The sequence below is a fragment of the Natrix helvetica genome, assembly GCF_964273705.1.
Source record: "Natrix helvetica genome assembly, chromosome: 1".
NCBI classification, from domain to species: domain Eukaryota; kingdom Metazoa; phylum Chordata; class Lepidosauria; order Squamata; family Natricidae; genus Natrix; species Natrix helvetica.
The window spans coordinates 266511186-266523992 of record NC_138548.1 but is presented as its reverse complement, the minus strand read 5'-3'; the positions used below and the strand labels follow the sequence as shown (position 1 = coordinate 266523992).

The 12807-nt window shown below is 34.3% G+C and overlaps 1 protein-coding gene across 1 annotated transcript in view; it reads left to right on the top strand.

The window, feature by feature from the left end:
- SLIT3 (slit guidance ligand 3) overlaps positions 1-12807 on the top strand; it is a 524002-nt gene that overhangs the window by 404732 nt on the left and 106463 nt on the right. Inside the window, exons 19-20 of the mRNA XM_081937040.1 lie at positions 1874-2037; positions 4835-4967. Coding sequence (XP_081793166.1) covers positions 1874-2037; positions 4835-4967 — 297 coding nt within the window. The remainder of the gene's footprint in view (positions 1-1873; positions 2038-4834; positions 4968-12807) is intronic.

Genomic DNA, 12807 nt, shown 5'->3' with positions numbered 1-12807 from the left:
AATAGTATAAATGTTCCATTACAAGCATCATTTGAATTTTAATTTCATGACTCAGATCCTTCAGGCCTTTTACTAATCTCTCTACCACAGATCCAATGGCTTTTGTTCTCCTTTACTTTTTCTGTGTGTATTAAGAGCCTTTGAAGTGTTCTATCTACATGCCTTATCATTCTTTACTTTAATTGCCACTTAACTTATCTCACATTTTTTTCCAATTTTTAACTTGGCAAAACCTGTATTTATTTTCCCTGTCCTTCCAGACTTTTAGAGTTACTCCTTTCATTTGGGTTTTAGACAGACCTTGTATCTTGTGCCACAATCATTAAAAACAGCTATGTAATAACAATCCCAACAATGACAAATGCAGAAGGAAGAATATACACCTTTAATCTTTTTTCCTGCTTTGGTTAGAATAAAGTGGATAGGGATGGTTTGGTTTTGAGATCTCCATAGCATTTTGTTTATGTCAAACCATATGCAAATGTGTGTGTGTGCTTTACACCATACATATGAAGAGTCACTAAAAATTGTAGTCTGGACATGAATGAAGTTAGGTTTCTTTTTTCAAATTTAATCACAGATATAAATGCAAACATGCTATTTATACCAAGGAATTGACATCCCAGTTGGATTGCAATAGTTAACCTTTGTTTTGGGAGGGAGAGGTTTCATTTCCCCTCAAACATAATTACAATTAATTAGCTATTTTTCAGAAAACTTCATTTCTTTACTTCCCATGGTATTTCCATGACTATTATGAGAGAAACATTTGATCTACATGCTTAGATACAGCAAGATATTTTTCAGTAATGCTACATCTTTGAGTTTTGCACAATAAAATGCATTATTCTCTGTTCCTTTAAATCATATTGGCTGTTAGGTATTCTCGTAGCACAAATATCAATAATTTTGCTCTGAAAACAGGTTTAGCTTTGCCTTAATATCAATAAATTTCAATAACTATTTATTTATATGCAGCCCAAATTCCCAACTCATCTTAAGCTATTATTTTAACTGAAGTTATCTCTTTGAGGCTATGGAGCAAATTGACTAAAATATATCATGTCATATGCCTCAGCTCCTTTTAGTTCATATTTCAGAAATTGCTGTATGCATTTCAAAATAACCAAACTAAACTGCACATTATTTTAAAAAGGTTACTAGCAGCCCTTCCTTCCTTCCTTCCTTCCTTCCTTCCTTCCTTCCTTCCTTCCTTCCTTCCTTCCTCTTTCTTTCCAAAATGGTGGTTGGGTAATTTATAAGACTGAACTAGAGGTAAGGAACCTATGACTTTCCTGATGTTGCTAAATTACAGCTCCCAGCATTCCTCTCCATTGATCCTGTTCTTGTGACAGTTCAAAATTGTAATTTAGCAACACCTGAAGGGCATTGATTTCTAATCCACTCTAGACTATTGTTGCTTGTCATAAAGAGACACTTGTGGTTATTGGAAAAAAAAACTCTCTCTAAAAAGATATGGCATTAACATTCACATATCAGATTAACTTGTATTCTTTGGAGCTTCTGAAACTGATCAGACTGTCTTCATATGATGCAGAGGCAGAAACATAAAGCAAGAGCTTCTGTTTACAAGATTATTTAGCAACAGCTAACTATTTCCATTTTAAAATATACTACAGATTGACCTAGTACATGATAAGAAACCTAATGTCAACAGAATTTGTTAGCCAAGCATATATTTTTTTATGTCTTGTTTTTGAGAAGAAAAAAAAACCCTGTTAGGCATGCAGCTATCATTGTAAAATTAATTTATTACCAGAAGTTTCCTACTTGAATGTCAATTAGCTTTTGAAAAATCTATGTCTTGATTTCTTCAATAGCTGACTGCATTTTTTCCTCATTTTTCATCTAGTAATTTGCTATCTAATCCATTTAACTGCAACTGCCACTTAGCATGGTTGGGGAAATGGTTAAGGAAGAGAAGGATTGTCAGTGGAAATCCACGTTGCCAGAAACCTTTCTTCTTAAAGGAGATTCCAATTCAAGATGTTGCTACACAGGATTTCACATGTGATGGTAAGCACATTTCTAGAACATGATAATGATATCATATTGGATATTTCAGTAGTATAAGTATGATATTTCAGCCAAATATAAATGCACATACTCAGAGATGAAGCTTTTCTCCACATAAAGGTTAAAATAAATTGTTTTCTCCTCTAGGTCACAGCAAGGTTATACTTTGCTTATCCTCAGCAAAGTATAGTAGAAAGCAGGGATTTAAGTGAGTTATCTACTTGACATTATCAGAAACACTAAGAATTTGGGGAATTATATTAATCATTGCCTTGCATTCAAATCTCATTCTTGGGGAATATCCAGAGTGATTAATTGATTTGTCCCATCAAGATACTCTAAGTGACCATATTGAGAAATCTTATTTTAGTATGACTTTTCCCCAAATAGGGCTTTCTAGGTCTTTCAGTACTGCATCCCTTATTGCTATAATTGAATCTACCCACTTCGTTATTCATTTCTTTTTCTTTCTATATTTCCTAGAATTTAGACTTTACTAAAGAGCTACTGTAGGTTTTAAATACATGTGTCCAAAATTGGTTAATCTTGACATGATTGACACAATTGGAGGTCTTTGTATAATCACTGATTATATCAATTTACCTTACTCATTTTGGTGCTCTTTTTTCAGATACCCAGTGTGCACAGCCAATAATGTCTCTGTTTCTTCCGCCTCTTTTAGCAATATATTTCTACGTAGGGATTCTAATTTACATTGGATTAGCCTAAACATTTTGATATTAAGGATGTTGTACGTAGTTTTCACATTATTTTAAACCTTTCTTTGGAATTGGCATTAGGATAATATCTTCCAATCTATTGGATGTTGCATTGTTCTTTAGATTTTCTGGCATAGTTTAGTTAGAACCTGTACTAATTCTTCTTCTCTTGCTTACTGTACTTTTGTACAGATTTCATCATGCCTGTAGCCTTCCAGCTTGGTCATGAAATGAGAGTTAATTTAGCTTCATCTTCTAGTGAAAAGCCTTAACATTTTTGAAATGAAAAAAAAATTGGAATCAACATTCCAAAGTCCTTCACATAAGAGTGCAAAACACAGACTTTGTTTCTGCAGTATTATTTGGCAGTTGTTTATTTTAATTACTTTTCTAATGGAAATTGGAACTTTTGCCAGCATAATAAAGGACTATAGTCTGTTCATTTTATTAGACCCAGTCAAGCATTGAAGTCATTGTTCAAAACTGAAGCCAATGACCTTATAACATTGCCAGTCCTGTTTAGTTGAAACAATGAAAATGATTTTGAGAATAAGCACCAAATGGCAGGTAGATAATTCTCTAGATTGTGAAACATTACAGTTTTTTTTTAATTGGCTGCATTTAAAGATTATTCTGCAAAAATTTCTAGGCATGTTTAGATACCACCATTTGCCTGTATCTAGTGTTTTGTGAACCCACATGCTAATTTTGGAAGAAAGCCATGACTTAATAGTCTTAACTGAAAGGCTTACTTTCATAGCAGGAACTCTCTTGTTCTCCAACTGTGAGGTTTAATTTGTTTTATAAAATCTGCTTTGTACAAATGAACACCCATGTTTCAGCTATTAGGTATTTTTATGCACATTCACGTGGATCTCCAGTTCTTGGTGAAAGCATAGCTGATCTTGTTGCTTGATGCTCATTATGCTTGTTAAAAACAACAAGACTCATGATTTAAAAAATTAAGGAATGCATCGTATTAATATTGAAAGTCTGGCGTGTTGAATAGATTGTTCACCATGTCAGGAAACAGATGGATTTTTTTCAGAGATTTTTTTTTAAAGGATAAACAGGGCAAATTTTTTAAAATAATTCAGTTCTGTACATTAGTCAGTAAATTACAGCAGCAAGTAATGATCCATCATAAATGCATTTTGTCTTTGGTCAGCTGAAATACAGTATTTTTTTCCCAACGTAGTCAAATATAGTATTTTGCTGTCAGTTGCAGGATGACAGCGATTGTGCCTATGATTTCATGAGTGGAAGTAAGTAAATATTGAAAATTAAAATGATCCAAATTGATCTCATGCAGAAACACAAAAGATTTTATTTTTTAAGATTTCATTTAAAAATATTGTGGTTTTCTTTAAATACAAAATTTAAAGGAATTCGGTGGATGCAATTTTGGGAGGCTTGTGGACAGCTATCTGCTGATTTACCTTATGAATCATCCTTAGAAATAATAAAAATAAAAGAGCAATACAAAGAGTTTATGCTGGTTTATGCTGGTTTATGAAGCAGAGTTCTTATGGTTGGAAAATTTACTTAATTGTATTTTCATATAGAGATCCAGTTTGTTGCAGTAATTAAGGGAACAAGCTAGAAACCAGGAAACTGTGAGTTCTAGTCCTGCCTTTAGTCTTTGAGAATCAGACACAATTGAACAGAAGAAAAAATAATAATCTTTTTCCTCCATCATGGAAACAATTTTTATTTCCTAAGGGCCTTGGTCTGTGTCCCTATCCATCTTTTTGACCTGCAAACAATATACAAGCACACAGACAAACCCATCTAAATTTACTCCAACTTAAAATGTTTATAACTAGATACATATTATCAGTACTGACACTGGAATTAAAATGGTCTAAAACAAAGGACAAGCTAGGAATATCATATATGAAGTCGAACTGATTACTAAAAAGTGAAATCAAATAATGTAGCCTGATAATGATGATTTGCAGATAGTGGTTGTACAAGATTTATATGAGGGAAGCTAATGTGTTAAAAATGAACTTTCTCAATTTTAGCCCATCTATCTTTAACATTAATTCCATATACTTTGTCCACTTTTTTTGTAGGCAACACTGAAAACAGCTGTCATTTCTCTCCCCGTTGTCCCGACCAATGCACCTGTGTGGACTCTGTAGTTCGCTGCAGTAATAAAGGATTGAGGTTCCTTCCAAAAGGGGTCCCCAAAGATGTGACTGAACTGTAAGTCATATTGTCCACAAATTGTAAAATTGTACATAAGAAGAATTAAGTAAGAAGTGATCAGTTTCAATTGCTAATTTACAAAAGATTGTTTTTCTTTCAAATCAAAATACTGAGACTCACCGTTCTGAACCAAATGAAAAATAATGTCAGGACTAAGTCATTGCCTGAAGCAATGCCTTAGGTTAACATATAGAGATTCTGTTGCCTTAATACTTTTTTAGAGGTATATTGCTTCTGCACTTCTGCACCTTAGTAGGAAGATGATAGCAACTTCTACAAAGTTCTAATTTATATAGTTCAAAAAAATAAGTCATAAAAGTGGAAGGGAGATTTAATAGGAAAAAAATATCCCAACCCCCAAACCCAATGTTAACCGAACACAGTGAGTATCCCCAGAACATCACTTTTATTATATATGTCAGTGATAATACAATCACAAGCAGTTTAAAAATATCTACAGTAGGATCATGATTAAAATACTGTTTGTAATTCCGATCACAATATGGTAAAACAGTGAAAATGCCCAAATAAAAAAATTAACAGGTAAAATTAACCCTCATTTGATAAAAGTGGTTGCCTTTTTAGCTTAGGGAAAAAAAGATTAAATTTGTGGGGAAGAGAACATGATAGAAGACAAGACATTAATATTTTTTTCTTTTGAAATATTAAACTACATGGTCATCGAACAAAGCAAATGGTTGTTCAGAAATGCTATTCACACTGTGAAAAGTTGACTTTCGGATTTACAACCATATGTGACAATGGTGACAACAGGAATAGGATTATGCAGATTTAAGGTTGATAAGGCTCTTGATGGTTACTATGGTATTTGTGTGTGGGTTATGTGTCTGTGTCTAAGGAATAATGACAGAACACTTATAACTATCAACTAGAAAACATGAGTGAGAATAAACTCGTTTGTGGGTTTTCCACTGGCATCTGGTTGGAACAGAGAGCTGGAGTAGATTCAGCTTTGATTTGATTCACCAGCCTTTACAATTCTCAGTTCCTTTCATTCAATAAAGGATGGATTATTTGGTTGCAATCTAGGAAGTCCGCTATGAATGCAAAATATATATGCAAAGCAATGACACTTTTTACTTTCATGGAATAGTTAAAGGGGGCTGATATAATAGATATTAATCAGATTAAACTGAATTATATGTGCAGCAAGGGATGGCTTCTCATTTGTTTCTAATGTTATTTTTTTATACAAAGAAATACAAAATACATTTGATTGGGCTATCACATCTGGGTTTCATTAACTCTGCAACCCATTAATGGAAACGAAGACATGTAAATAGGACAAATTTGTTGTTGGCAAATGCTGTTTGCCCCAGCACCAACTTTATATTAGCTAAATGGTAATATGTGGTTATATGTTTGGATTTTTTCTAAGATCTATGTAATCACATCTAGCTTTATCATGTAATTGTAGTATAAAACATTAGAAACTTTTGAAAATGTGGCTCTGATATTCATCATATGTAACTGTAATTGATTTTCACAGTGGAATGTGTGTATATTGAATGGTATTTCATCTATAGTCTATATAATTTTTGAATGTGTGTGTGTCTGTGTGTGTGTGTTTGTGTGTCTGTGTTTTGTGGGAGATGCCTCTTTAATTTCATTCCAAGGACTATCCAGAGCTACAGCAGCCATCTCAAATTAGTTTTTCTCCTCATTAGTAAAATAAAAGAAAAAATAAAACAGCACTATTCCTTTTTCCATTGAAGAAATTGGATTTCCCATATTAGTTTAATTGGTAGACAGGAACAAAATGCCTTATAATAATCTGAAATGTTTCCTCAAGAAAAAATAATGTACAAAAGAAGTGATATGGAAGGTCCTTATGTCAATTCATTATTGTATTTTAAGACCACTTAATAAAGTTCCTTTGGTAAATTACCAAAATGCTAAATGCAAAGAATGCCCAATTAAACTAATTGTAATTCCTTTGTAATTGTCAGTTTGCTTCTTCATATTTTATTCTCCTTCATATTTTATTCTCCTTTGGTCTTCACAGATTTTGGTAAATGTTTTTCCTGTTTAAAAATCTATGTATCAAACAATGCTCAAAGTCTTTTAAATCCTACTAAAGCTATCTAGTACCTCCCTCCACCCCATCTTAAATTTACAAGTAACCTTATTCCTCAATTACATAATAACATTTATCTCTGCTATAGTCTTCCTATAAGTAGTATTTTAGATTGCTCTCAAGCATGATGAATGAGTGTGGTTATCTTAATGATAAGCCAAAAGAAATGTGAAAAGCAGCATTTCTGGTTAAATAAATGTGAATGTGTAAACATGAAAAGGTAATAGATTATAATCTGTGACTAATTGATCCTAGAAGATTTCAATAATAAGGGAATCTGCTAATGAGGAAAACAATTGCTTTGGTTTGATCATCATTTTTGGAGTGATATAAACAAAAGTCCAAAACCAGTAGTGTGTTTCACAGTAGTTTGTTGTTCCTGCTGTTGTTCTCTTTGGAACCTAAATGTTGAAAACTATCATATCCTCATGTCAATGAATGTTATTAAGAAAATGAAGCAATATTATACAGTAATATTCTTCAATAGTTAATTCAGGGAGACAAGTGCAGTTAAATATTCATGGACAGTCAACACACATTCTTCAGAATATGAGCTTAGATCCTATCCTCCCCATAACTTTTCCCAGGTTTATTCTGGTATTCCTAAAAGAGTCAAAAGTGGGTGATTTTGACATCTGGTGTTGTTTTGTTCTCTATCATCCATAGAACCTTTAATTTGTAAATAAATTTTAGTGCTGGCTTTTTGTTGCTGTTACTCTGAGCATTGATGTTCTCTTGCTTTACTTATTTGATCAATCAGATATAAGAGTGTATCTGATGGTGTCTATTTACAAATGAAACAGTCTGAAATGATTTTTTCTCCCCCCCCCCCCCCGCCCACTATGGGCCTGGGATTGTAATTAGTGATTGATTGGTTGTAGGACTTACTAAAGATGATTTGGGAGCACTGAACTTACAGGTTGTTGAGCCTGTTGCATGAGTAGCGCTGGATGATTCCTAAAGATAGAGTCCCAAAATCAGAACCCTACTGTAAATTTCAAGTACATTTTCTTTTTCTTCATGACAAAAGTTGTGCATAGAATCAATGCATTCAAACTTTTTTCTTAACACACAATTTGTTTCATTGATTCATGCATATATTACATATAACACTGAGTATTTATCTCTGCATTGGAACACTTCTGTTTCAATACCACAATGATTAATTTATTAAGAAACTAACTTTGGGCTATTTTTCTTGGTGCTGTCAAGTGGCCTTTGCTTGGCACTACAGATCACCACGATGTCATAATAATGTTCTTGTAATATAATTGTCCTTTTGATAATTTCTGGGAACAGCCTACATTTAGGAGTCATGAGAAGTGATGGAATTTTTGATTCGCTAGATTCAAAATGGTGTAGCAATTAATACTGCTGAAATTGACATTTGAATATTTTTGATTCTGTATAATGAGATGTAACTAGGTTTTGGTGTTTGTTACAATTATCAAAGAGTGGCTTTCAGGAAAGCAGTATTAAATTGAGATGATTCATAGCCATGTGTTTCATTTTGCAGCATGAGTTTGTTGTCATACCAATATTTTAAGTGGATGCAGGGTATGCCCAAAAATAATGTGACTGAGATGCTCCAACTTCAGTGATGTTTCTGGGAACTTTCTTTAAAGACTTCTCTGTTCAGAATAATGCATCCAAGTATCATTTGTGTCATGTGTAATTTGTGTACATGTTATAAACAAAGTTATGATTGCCAAGTAATACTCAAACCAAAGCTTGCCAACAAGGGCAAAATGAAGGGCTGTGTGTGTTATTTGTGCTTCATTCCACAAATAATATTTACTGTCTTATATACAATATACAATTCTGATCTCTTATTTGCCATAGTAACCCTTGAGATGCTCAGAGGATGACGTTTGAGATTTCTTGTGCATCTTATGTGCTTTTCTCCCTAACTGATTTGTTCTTGTCTGGTAAAATTGTAGTAATAAAAGGAATTATTTCTTTAGTAGCATTTTAATTAATGTTATGGGACCTTATATTTATAAAATCCAATTTTCAATGGGAAAATTACACACGTGTGATAAAAATGTTCAGCTAAAATGCTTTTTATTAAACCATAATCATCCACATTTATAGATTTCATTTTAATTGAAAACAAAACCTGCCATACATCTAACAGGAATTTAGTAAATTAGAACTATTGAGAGTTCCAAAATATCCAAATAAAAGGAAATCTTTTACTGTAAGAGGTCCTAAATAACATTACACTGAAATAGATATACAGACAGATGGAAAATTTCATTCCCCAAAGGGAAGAGAATTTCAGCATAGAAAAATGCTGACTATATTGCTCATTTTTCAGTAATAAGGAATTGAAAATAAATTTCTGTGCCATTAGTTAGTATAGTAAACCCATTCACTATAATTGTATCTTTGAATCTTGTACCTTGAATTATATTCTAAAAATGTTAATTTACTTCTTCCTTGGGGTCATTGGTTGAGTTTATGAGTGAATATAATTATCAGGGATTCATGATTTGAAATGTAATCTCTTGTGAAAGACTACAACCGTGTATTGTCTGGTGAGCTACACAGAACACACAGGGGCACCATAGGATATTTTACTAATAAACAGAATTGTTAGTGAATTTGCAACACATCACACAATTTGGGAACTTCTAGGGGCGCCATGTAAATATTAATTAGATGTTAAGGACTCTGTGAAACAGGGATGTTTGTGAATCTCTGATAATTCTAGATCTATTGTGGGTAATTCTCAGAATTATAATGTAAGGTCCCATCTTGCAATTGAAGAGCAAGGTTTTTTTTTATTAGCCAAATAGGAAAACTAGCCCTTCAGATGTTAACTAGATAACAAATCAATACATTTTGCATGCTGAATATTTTCTGCATGCTGGGCTTCAGGTACTTGGCCCTGGAAAACTTAAAACTAAACAACATCCTCTTGATTCAGGCTTTATCAGATTTTTGACATAAAATACTCTTTGGTTATTTGTGGTTAGAGAGCACAAGGAAGCTTTCCATGCATTGATAAGACCCAGCATGTCAGCTTATGAGACACCCTAGAAACCTTTGATAATGCACTGTCACAGTTGCTGATTAGGCATGTTGTAACCATCAGCTGATGCTGTATAGTACCAGTAATTATTGCCCAATGCATCAAAGCCACAACACTAGGTGGCATTTAGGGTGAGGCTATGTCAGTTCCTTGATGTCTTATCAGTTTCTAGACTAGCATGAACTACACCATAGTTAACCCATATGCTGGAATGACTGTATAAACAGTACAGTATTAAGTACAGTACAGCACAGTAGTGTGCTAAGGAAGTTATATTTTTCTTTCCTTTGAGCACTTCATATCTGTCCCAAAATATTGATCCTGTTAGTGATTCAATTTACATTTTAAGACAAAGATATTCTACCTTTATGTCAAAGTGTTATATTTATGATATGCATATAGTGTACCACCTCTTCCAAAAAGATTGCAATATGTTAAGCATCCTTATCCACATTCCTATGTTTCTTTTTTGAATTGTGAATTTAAAATGCTTATCTCTCAACCCTGGAAACATCAAGTAATCGTGTATGGTTCACATACACCTATAGATTACTTGATGAAATGCAGATAAATATGTGAACTGTCTCAACATTTTTAAATATTGCACTGGGGCCAGCAACGGGTTATATCAATGATTTGGCCATGGCAAAGATGCTCTGTAGAAAGGACTGTGAGGTTCACTTTTATATTTTGATTAATTCAGTAAACTAGATTTGTCACCAACCCATTAGTTTTTTTAAAAAAAATGCAGTTGTATATTAGTACCTTTTTTTCTTCTCTCCTATGTCATATATTTATTTTACACCCTGCAAAGCCATTTCTGTTAGCATATCCTTTTGCTTTGATAGGGTTTAGTCCATTTGCATTCACATTGTACAATAATTTCCCAACCCTCAGCCTCTCCAATCCCCCCACCACCACATTGCTAATCTCTAATTTATTCCTTTTTATTTCTCCTGGCTGCTAATTCCATAGATATATTTTTTGTTTATCGTCTGTCCACTGCAGTGGTGGGGTTCAAATTTTTTTATTACTGGTTCTGTGGGCGTGGGTTGGTGGTGTGACGTGGCTTGGTGGGCATGGCAGGGGAAGGATACTGTAAAATCTCCATTCTCATGCCACTCCAGGGGAAGGACACTGTAAAATCTCTATTCCCACCCCACTCCAGGGGAAAAATACTGTAAAATCTCCATCCCCACCCCACTCCAGGGGAAGGATACTGTAAAATTTCAATTCCCACCCCACTCCAGGGGAAAGATACTGTAAAATCTCCATTCCCACCCCACTACAGGGGAAGGATACTGTACAATCTCCATTCCCATCCCACTCCAGGGGAAAGATACTGTAAAATCTCCATTCCCACCCCACTCCAGGAGAAGGATACTGTAAAATCTCCATTCCCAACCCTCTCCAGAGGAAGGATACTGTAAAATCTTCATTACAGTGGTGGATTCCTAAATGGTTTACTGCTGATTTTCTGAGCATGCAGTCCAGACTCATGCTATGCGTACATGCACAAATGAATGAAAATATGTCAGAAAAAAAAAGGAAAACAACTGAGGAGCGGCAATTCAAGCTGCCGGCCCAGATCAGCTGAGCTTTGGAAGCAGGAATAAAGGTAAGTACAATCCAGGGGCAGACGGGTGGGCCCACTTTTATAAAAAACAGAAAACCAGTGCACTCTCTGTTTGAAGGTAGCACTGCCAGTTCGGGAGAATCGGTCCGAACCGGTAGAAACCCACCTTTGCTCCATTCCCTCCCACTCCAGGGAAGGTTACTGCAAAATCCCCATTCCCTCCTGATCAGCTGGGACTCGAGTGGCAGAGAATAGATGGAGGCAGGGCCAGTCAGAGGTGGTATTTACCAGTTCTCCAAACAACTCAAAATTTCTGATACTAGTTCTCCAGAACTGGTCAGAACCTGCTGAATACCACCTCTGGTCCACTGCCAGATGTTTTAAACTCCTGTTTTCTACTTTGTAGCAGCAAAGTACTTTTTAAACCTTTTTTAGCAGTGGCTAATCAGAAATTTTTGGAAAGCTCAAAAATAGACAATAGTAGTTAACCAAACTTTTATTCATGGAGGGCCGGGAGGTTAATGGTAACTGACAAAAATAGGAATGAAACAATAGTTAAGATTAAAGTTATCTTTTTTGTAGCTTATTTTTTAAAAATAAATTTAATATTTAAAGCATTTGAATACAACTGGAATTGTCGTACTTGGCATATTCATAATAGGGCAGATCCTCTTAATTCAGTTATTATAAAGGAAACATTACAAACTTTAACTCTATCTAATGCAAATGGATTAATAATACAGTTTGGAATGTTGCTCCCAACTGGAACAAATTGTATTACTGATCTTCATAAGGATCTGAAAAGTCTTTTTTTAAATAAAGACCATAAGATAAAATAAGTTAAAGAAAAGACATAATACAATATTTTATCAAGAGTAGTGGCCTTCTGGGGAAGGCATGGCAAACTGAAGATGCCGCCACAACAGGAGAGCAATGATCAAAGCAAATACTGAAGAACTGGTTAGTAGACCTCTTTCTGGAACCTCCCCAGTTAAGGAGAAGATAATAAATTAGCCATTTGTGTTTCACAAGGCTGCTCCTCATGACAAGCCCACAAAACAGTGGTTCTGTCTGAGTTTGGGCATCAGGAGATGAATGCATAAGCCATAAGCCATCTTATACACCA